General features: G+C 48.4%; 1 protein-coding gene across 1 annotated transcript; it reads left to right on the forward strand.

The window, feature by feature from the left end:
* The first annotated feature begins 4,950 nt into the window (after positions 1–4,950).
* LOC144791006 (zinc finger BED domain-containing protein 6-like) lies at positions 4,951–7,508 on the forward strand. The gene is made up of 2 exons (XM_078665632.1): positions 4,951–7,164; positions 7,441–7,508. The coding sequence occupies exon 1, from the start codon at positions 4,965–4,967 to the stop codon at positions 6,834–6,836; it is 1,872 nt and encodes a 623-aa protein (XP_078521758.1). The 5' UTR covers positions 4,951–4,964; the 3' UTR covers positions 6,837–7,164; positions 7,441–7,508.
* Positions 7,509–9,593: the final 2,085 nt, after the last annotated feature.

The following is a 9,593-nucleotide window of genomic DNA, read 5'->3' on the forward strand; positions in this document are numbered from 1 at the left end:
TTCCTACGAAGTTCTTGCTTGCTGGGTGTATTTATGGGCACATAGATGAGCGGACAGATTAGCTCAAATGGGACGGGCAGATGATCAGACCATGACAGAGGAATAGGGTCCTTGATCATCAGCCTCTCGTCATTGGAAAAAATTCCATCGAGCGTATGCCCAGCTCGATGAGTGGCCCCTTTGACCAGCTGGTCAAAGCCACAGGCTGACATAACCTCCAACAAGGAGATGGTATCCTTGATGTCGTGCCTCTATAAATGGAAATTAAAATCTCCTAGAATCGTAAAGTATTTTTGACCAAAATAGGGTTCTAGGACGCGGAGCAACCGTTGGCCAAAATTAGTTCATGGGCCAGGAGGGCGGTATGCCAAAATTCCATTAAGGAGGGCTCTATGGTCACTTTTTATGGAAAAGGAAAGTGCTTGAAAGCTATCCTTTGGGTCAGAAATAGCAGCAGTGTGGCAGTGGAAATGATCCCTATAAAGAATTGCTAGCCCTCCTCCCCCCGGCCCAGTCTATCTTGCCGAGCCAAGCAATATCCTTCCGGGATTGCTTCAATGAGATCTGGACCGGAAGAGTCCTTTGCCCAGGTTTCAGTAACAAAGACCAGGGAAGGCTTCCTATCTGATATAAATTCCCTAAACAAGATGTTATTTTTGATGAGCGAGCGGGCATTGAGGAGAATACAGTCTTCCTTCCCTGCCCTAGCTCCAGGAAAAGTGAGTTGTTTGGGCCTATGCCTGGATGGTAGGGGGGGTGGGGCTTACCGTGTTAGATGTCCAGCAACCACATAATAGAGGGCGTAAGAGATCGTCAGGAGAGCAGGTATGTGAACATGTGCGCCTCGGGGTTTAAACTCGAGCAGAGTCTGAAGGGTATATCTACAATGTGGGGAGTCAGAGATATCAATACCGGACGTCCAGCTGTCCAGCCCGTCCTCAGCGCGGACGGGCGCAGACGGGCTGGACTCTGGTGTGACTCCGGCGTGGCAGCGACGTACACGCAGCGTGCCATAGCTCCCGGTTTAAGTGGGGCTCTAGCCAGTCCACCTGACTGCTAGACCGCCGTTCAGTGCAGCACTTCCCCAACCCCCACCCAAGATGGCGCCCACCTAAATCTGAAAGACGAGGGACCGGCCCGTCAAAGTAGCGGTGAGGGTACAATTAGTGTGAGGCAATGCGGGCAGTGTCAATGCGGGATTAAAACCAGGGGAAAGCTAAGTGCAACCGAAAATTAAAACAAAGGACCAAAACGAGGAATTTTAAAATACACGAGCGTGCTAGTGCAGGCGTAAGTAGAGCGGCAATGGGCCTGAGCAGGAAGAGCCTACCTTCTGCTTTCTTTAAATAGAGCCCGGAACAGCCTCTAGCCAGTCCACCTGACTGCTAGAGCGCCGTTCAGTGTAAGCATGGGCGTAAAATCCGTTACGCTCGCGGATTTTTCGTATTTTCGGAGAATCCGCAATCCGCGAACTCTCGCGGATGCGGCGAGAATACGCAAAATCCGCGCGAAGCGGATTTTTTGTTTGTGTTCGCACTGCTCGCGCTGCTCGCGGTCCGCGGCGCGGGCAGGAACAATCTCGCACTAGCGAAAGTACAAAAATTACTTAGTAAAGGAAGTGGCCCAGTCTCCAACTTCCTGTTCCTGTCCAGCAAGCTCCTCCCATAGGGGTGGGGTGAAGGAAGTGCCCCAGTCTCCAACTTCCTGTTCCTGTCCAGCAAGCTCCTCCATTTCCTGGCCACTTTGATTTCGATCTTGACTGGGAAGGATTACTTTTTGTGGTTGCTGCTGGATATTTGGATTTGAGGCCTTTTGGATTACTTTTGGATTCGAATTTTGATTTCACAAAGAAGTAAGTCGATGTTGTTTGTTTGTGGTGATTTTTGTGTGTGTTGTTTTTTTTCGACTTTTTTGGGGGGAAAATCTGCAAGTTCGCGAGCTGAGGATGTGTTTTTGCTTGTGTTCGCACTGCTCGTGTCCCGCGCAGCAACAATCTCGCACTCGCGAAATTGTAAAAATTACAATTCTGCTGCACATGAATTGAAAACCACCAGGCTTATTTATGGGTGCATGGATGATACAACTGTTTTGTTGAAATTATTTTTGTTAACATGATTCTGGCCAGGGCATGGATGACATTGGATTGTGCTGATTTTTGTGTGTTTTAGGACTTTTTGGGGTGGTGTTGGGGGCTTGCTATGGGGGTGGGGGCCATTTTATTGTCTGGTCCCGTGTGGGTGGGGGTCTAGGGGCCATTTGTAAGTTGTGTGCTTTGTGCCATAGGCCTGCACCCACTGTGCTCTGATGTCATCCATTATGCCCAGGGGGGCCCAGAATCGGTCTGTTCGCGGATTTTGTGGGTTTTTGCCACGTTCGCGCCGTGAAGCAACAATCTCGCACTCGCGAAATTGTAAAAAATGCAATTTTGCACCGGAAAACCACCAGCAGGCAGCATAAGCCTTCTGAAAATGGATGGATGGCATTGGATTGTGGTGATTTGATTTGTGTTGTGTGTTTTCACTTTTTGGAGTAGGGGTTGGGTGCTGGCTATGTTGGTGGTGGCCATTTTGAGGCATGGTCCTGGCCATGTGGATGGGGGGGTCAAGCGGCCATTTTGAAGGCAGGCAGTGAGCTTTGAGACATAGGTGTGCCTTGCTTTCACCCATTGTGCCCAGGCGGAGTCAGGGGTACATGAAAGCACAACCCTCTGTGTGTGTGCTCTCTTGGATCAATGTTAAATTCCTGTTTCCCAAAAATTTAGCAAATCCGAATTTTGAAAATTCCATATTGTGTGGTGTGCACGTGTGTATTCATAAATGCCTACTTGCTAACTGTTTATTCAAGCGCTACATATGCAACATTTATATTTACTGATGTTCCTCTGTCTTCGTTTGCGTTTAGGTGCACAAAACTACGCATCATCATCGTTGAGCATCAGTGCCAGGAAGAAGTGCTGCTGCGGCCTGTTGTTCCGACATCTGAAGAAGATGGCTCCAAAAAGAGGTGCCCGTAGGTCCTCTTCCAAGAAAGATGTCTCTACTAAGGAGAAGAAGAAGCAAGTGGCACCACTTACCAAGGCGACTGGTTGCTCAACCAAGACATTTTTTGGGCAACAACAACCAAAAAAACAAAGGCCCACCATGAGTGCTGCACAGGTAGCCTGTTTAGTTGTTGAATCACCAACGACCAGTGATGTTGGATCATCGCAAGAAAGTAGCAGCACGCCATCAACACAGGTTTTAACTCATCTCACAAGTACTATTCAACAACCAAAGCCGCAACAACAACTGCATGGGCTACTAGTACAAGCAGAAGTACATGCGCAAGGAGCTGTCCGAGAAGGAGCTGTCCGAGAAGGAGCTGTCCGAGAAGGAGCTGTCCGAGAAGGAGCTGTCCGAGAAGGAGCTGTCCGAGAAGGAGAAGGCCGAGAAGGAGCTGTCCGAGAAGGAGCTGTCCGAGAAGGAGCTGTCCGAGAAGGAGAAGGCCGAGAAGGAGAAGGCCGAGAAGGAGAAGGCCGAGAAGGAGAAGGCCGAGAAGGAGAAGGCCGAGAAGGAGAAGGCCGAGAAGGAGAAGGCCGAGAAGGAGAAGGCCGAGAAAGAGAAGGCCGAGAAGGAGAAGGCCGAGAAGGAGCTGTCCGAGAAGGAGAAGGCCGAGAAGGAGCTGTCCGAGAAGGAGAAGGCCGAGAAGGAGAAGGCCGAGAAGGAGAGGTCCATGGAGACTTGCAAGTAGAGGTCAGTGAAGATGGCCATGGAGCGGTGCAAGTGCCCACAATGGTTGTTCTTCCAGAAGTAGGGGCACAGGAGGAAATTGACTTTGGAGCCGGGGTATCATGTCAGGAAGACGAAGCCACTCCTCCTGATGATTCATTTTCTCCCAGCTCCCCAGCAAGGAAAAGATCAAGGAGGGTGTGTAGAAGTTCCTCTTCAAGCCCCGCTCCATCAGATGATGATCTGGATCTGGATTGGCAACCATCTCCGACGTCTGAGAGGGAGGCACACCATGAGCTGTGAATGGTATCAAATCTTAAAAGGAAGGGCCCCGGAAAGCTCATACTTATGGATCCGAACGTCGGACTTGATGAAGTGGTGCATTCTGATGTTGTTGAAGAGGATGACAGCAATGACCTAGTCATCACACATGTCAGTCCAGCCACACCGGCCATGCAGCAGACAGACATTTACACCCTATCCCGACGTCATGCTGAGCGTGACCCTGGCGACGTGCCACTGGTAGCACCACCAACGCAGTCAAGTAGTACCACAAGTTCAACAAAACCTACAGCTCCCATATTTTCTCCCCGGAGGGGGACTCCATCCAGCTCGACTCCCTCAAGTAAGGTTGCTGCAATAATTGCACAACCCAGTAGATGTCTGCAAGGCTCATCCACCACTGCTTCATCTGGCATTGGCAGCAGTATCACCTCGTGCGGCAAAACCAGAAGTTTCCAGTCCCCAGTTTGGAACTTTTTTAGTGTCCATGAAAAATATGATAACATAGCCGTTTGTTGCATTTGTAAGACTAGCGTTAGCCGTGGTAAGACTGGTACCAACTATGGAACCGGAGGCCAGATAGGTCATCTTGAAAGAAAGCACGCTGTCGAATGGTTTCCGCACCTAGCAAACGTCAAGGGAAAGCGATCCCAAAGGGCAAGTGGCCAAAATATACCCATAGTAGGTGTTTCATCTGAAGATGATGGGGAGGTAGAAGAAGCGTCAGACATGTGTCCGGTTGCACCCAGTACCCCTTGCAGCACCACACCCTCCGTAACACATAGCAGGCACACTGAGAGTCTGGGAGACACACCAATGCGGAAAATGTCAACACTGATCAGAAGTGGGTCGAAGAAGGCATCAGCATCATCCTGTAAATTTGTCCAGCGCACCATTTCAGCCATGTTCTCCTCAGATGCGCAATTTCAACGCAACCACCCAACTGTACGCCTCTATAACACTAAGCTGGCAAAAATGCTAGCGGTGGACCTTCTCCCTTTTTCGTTTGTCGAAGGTGTGGGTTTCCTTGAACTCGTGGCAACATTGGCCCCTAAATGGAAGGTTCCTAGCCGGTACTATTTTGCCAGGGTTGCTGTTCCAGCACTACACAAAGAGGTGCTTGAGTTGGTGGGGGCAGCTTTGCAGAAGAGTGCTGTTCACACTATACACCTGACAACAGACATGTGGACCAGTTGCGCAGCCACTGATTACATGTGCATCACTGCACACTGGGTCTCTTTTTCAGGGGTTATTAAACAGATAAATGCAGGTGGTGACTTGGTCGAGATTTTTAAGGGTGCTCGTAAACATGCAACATTAGCCATGTTTGGCATGGAGAAAAGTCATACTGCAGTCAACATTTTGGCTGACTTTAACAAAAAGGTCTTGCAATGGCTGCGCCCAAGACATTGCAAGGTTGGTTATGTTTCTACAGATAATGGCAGCAATGTAGTTAGGGCCATGGCGGACGGTTTCTATTTCAGAGTGCCGTGTTTGGCGCACTGTATCAACCTTGTTGTGCAAAATTTTTTGAAAAAAGAACTTGCAGTCGACAAAACACTGACCATCTGCAGAAGAATATGCACACATTTCAACCATTCTTTTAAGGCCCGGAAGGAGCTGAGGCGCAAGCAAAATGAACGTAGAATGCCAGTGAAAGCACTTATCCAGGAGGTGGCAACACGTTGGAACTCAACCTTCTACATGCTTGAGCGTCTGCATGAGCTGTTTCCAGTAGTCAATGAGTATTTCTACAACCTGGGTGGTGATACGACAGGAATGATACTAGCGGTGGAGCAATGGCAGCTAGTTAAAAGCCTGACAGACATGCTTCGGCCTTTTGAGGTCTTCACGCGTGACGTGAGCAGGGAGGACTGTTCTTTGAGCAAAGCTATCCCACTGTTGCTGAAGCTCGAGCACCAAGTCAAGGTGGTGTCTTCACAATTAAAGGACGTTGGAAAGAACGAAGCACATGAGTTGGCGCAGAGATTATTACAACGCCTAGTTAGCAATGAACGGCTTGTAAATATCAAGAAACAACAGCACTACATTTGTGCTACTATTCTGGATCCACGTTACAAAAAGCCATTGTTTGGCAAAGTAATAATTCCTTTTGAAACATCGGATGTTACAGAGTACAAAGGTTGGCTAGCTCAGTCAGCCATTCGTTTTGAAATAGAACGGAAGGAAACTGTAGGAGAAGACAGTACTACTAGTGAATCAGCAGGCGATCAGGCGTCCCAAAAAAGCACTTCACCATCTGTGCCTGTGGCAGAAGTGAGTGATTTTTCCTCTGAGCCGTTAACCACACCAGCAACCGTATCATCTCCACCAGGCGCATGCGATATGTCTGAAGCGAGTTGGCTAACTCAGCTAGGGTTTCCTGGTCCTAGAAAGGACACAGAAGTGCAAAGTACAGGAATCCGGGAGGACATTCTTTCAATGGTGCAGGCCTATCTGGATGACTCAACAGAGGTCAATATTACTGAGGACCCATTGGCGTATTGGCATGGGAAAAGAAAAATATGGCGAGAGCTCACCAACCTGGCTATCAATTACTTGTCTTGCCCACTCGCAAGCGTGTCTTCAGAACGTGTTTTTAGTTCTGCTGGTGGCATTGTGACTTCCAAAAGGTCCCGCCTCTTGCCCGCAAATGTGGAGCGGCTCACCTTGATAAAGATGAACCAGCACTTCATACCACCAGATTACAGAGTACGAGAATGCACGCAGGAAGAAGAGGACACCGCCCTACCCGAGGAAAGTTCTCCTCAGTTACCAGAAGTAACCCCGACTGATGAGTTAGCAGAGTATGAGGACGAGTTCTGCTTCCCTGACAGCGAGTTCTGAAAATGACTCAATCATTCATTAATTGTAAATAGTCCTCCTTATTCACTTTTATTCCTGTGTGTCTGCCTTTCTTTAGCAAGTGCTTCATCACATTCCCAACAAAACTGTAATCAACCAATAAAACAACAAGCCCATCAACAGAACTATCTTGATTTTGATGCCGCAGCATTCCTCAGGTTCACAACAGTTAGTTGACAAGAACTCAGTCCTGGTCGTCTATCCTGAGTCCTCCTCCTCCAGACTCACCCTATCCATTACCCATAATGCTGATGCCTGGATTCTGCACAATGAAGAAATGAAGGAGCCAGCCCTCAAACACAAATTACAGGTAAGATAAGCTTTTGGATGGGAGGTAGTATAATGGAGTATTCGGAGAGGCGAGAGAGTGACAGTGGTACTAGCAGCAAAGTCCTAGGGCTCTTGAATTAACAAAGTCTGTGACAGGCATTTACTTAGGAAAACATTTGGCCTATTGCACATGAACGTGTAGGCGTTATATTGCTCGCTTGCCTGTCTCAGGGGTGCTGTCTCTGGGGCTTCTAGGTTTTAGGGTTGTGTCAGCACCGCTACCACATTTCTAATGTTGATTGCTTTTGTTTTGCAGAAAATCCACGCCGGGAAACTCCAGTTGTGGCCCTGCTGCAGAACGCGTTAGGACTCTGTGAATTCCAGGTGGAGCCAGCCCTCAAACACAAATTACAGGTAAGATAAGCTTTTGGATGGGAGGTAGTATAATGGAGTATTAGGAGAGGCGAGAGAGTGACAGTGGTACTAGCAGCAAAGTCCTAGGGCTCTTGAATTAACAAACTCTGTGACAGGCATTTACTTAGGAAAACATTTGGCCTATTGCACGTGAACGTGTAGGCGTTATATTGCTCGCTTGCCTGTCTCAGGGGTGCTGTCTCTGGGGCTTCTAGGTTTTAGGGTTGTGTCAGCACCGCTACCACATTTCTAATGTTGATTGCTTTTGTTTTGCAGAAAATCCACGCCGGGAAACTCCAGTTGTGGCCCTGCTGCAGAACGCGTTAGGACTCTGTGAATTCCAGGTGGAGCCAGCCCTCAAACACAAATTACAGGTAAGATAAGCTTTTGGATGGGAGGTAGTATAATGGAGTATTCGGAGAGGCGAGAGAGTGACAGTGGTACTAGCAGCAAAGTCCTAGGGCTCTTGAATTAACAAAGTCTGTGACAGGCATTTACTTAGGAAAACATTTGGCCTATTGCACGTGAACGTGTAGGCGTTATATTGCTCGCTTGCCTGTCTCAGGGGTGCTGTCTCTGGGGCTTCTAGGTTTTAGGGTTGTGTCAGCACCGCTACCACATTTCTAATGTTGATTGCTTTTGTTTTGCAGAAAATCCACGCCGGGAAACTCCAGTTGTGGCCCTGCTGCAGAACGCGTTAGAACTTTGTGAATTCAAGGTGGAGCCAGCCCTCAAACACAAATTACAGGTAAGATAAGCTTTTGGATGGGAGGTAGTATAATGGAGTATTCGGAGAGGCGAGAGAGTGACAGTGGTACTAGCAGCAAAGTCCTAGGGCTCTTGAATTAACAAAGTCTGTGACAGGCATTTACTTAGGAAAACATTTGGCCTATTGCACGTGAACGTGTAGGCGTTATATTGCTCGCTTGCCTGTCTCAGGGGTGCTGTCTCTGGGGCTTCTAGGTTTTAGGGTTGTGTCAGCACCGCTACCACATTTCTAATGTTGATTGTTTTTGTTTTGCAGAAAATCCACGCCGGGAAACTCCAGTTGTGGCCCTGCTGCAGAACGCGTTAGGACTCTGTGAATTCCAGGTGGAGCCAGCCCTCAAACACAAATTACAGGTAAGATAAGCTTTTGGATGGGAGGTAGTATAATGGAGTATTCGGAGAGGCGAGAGAGTGACAGTGGTACTAGCAGCAAAGTCCTAGGGCTCTTGAATTAACAAACTCTGTGACAGGCATTTACTTAGGAAAACATTTGGCCTATTGCACGTGAACCAACACGATGACAGTGTTCAGTTAAATGAAATTACTGCAAAACCACCACCCACCCAGCTCAAAAGTAGTAAAAAAACAGGTATGCTCAGATAAAGTTTGAAAAAGTATATTTATATCCCTAACAAAATAATCTCCCGCAAGACCCTCCCTAACCCCAACAAATAGTCCTCAAAAGTCCCCAAAAAACCCAACTCCCAATTCCCACCCCCCAAAAGTCTCAAAAAAAGGGGCAAGGGACACTCTAGGGATGCAAGCTGGTAAGTTTGGCCTCCAGGGCATCATGCTTTAGGGCCAGGGCATCATATTTTTCTTGGAGGATGGCTTGCTCTAGGCGGAGGCCCTCTACCACATTTTGAAATTTGTGCCATTTCTGGACCTCCGCCTCTAGGTCTGACACTCTGCAGAGTGCACGGCGCAAGCGACCTTTAACAGTGCTGCGAGGTGCAGCTTTTGCTGCTCGGCGGTGGCGTCTTCCGGCACGGCTCCGGTTCGCTGGAGCACTGTGCTTACCGGCAGAACGTGGGGTAACAGAGGAGGATGTAGACGATGTTAAGTTGGATGCACTGGAGTGCGTGTCATCCCCCTCGAGTTCCACCAGTCGCCGATATTCCGCAACAGTTGCTTCCAGCCTCCGTTGCCGGGCCAGTACAGCCAGCATACTCCTCGTTGGTTTGGAGGTTTTAGTATTGCCAACTATATGAAGAAAGAAAGACATAATCTGTAAGCAATGCTCTTTAGGAATATGATTAACACAAAATGATTCAGCAGGAAGTTGTG

This window comes from Lissotriton helveticus, chromosome 11 (assembly GCF_964261635.1).
Source record: "Lissotriton helveticus chromosome 11, aLisHel1.1, whole genome shotgun sequence".
Lineage (NCBI taxonomy): Eukaryota > Metazoa > Chordata > Amphibia > Caudata > Salamandridae > Lissotriton > Lissotriton helveticus.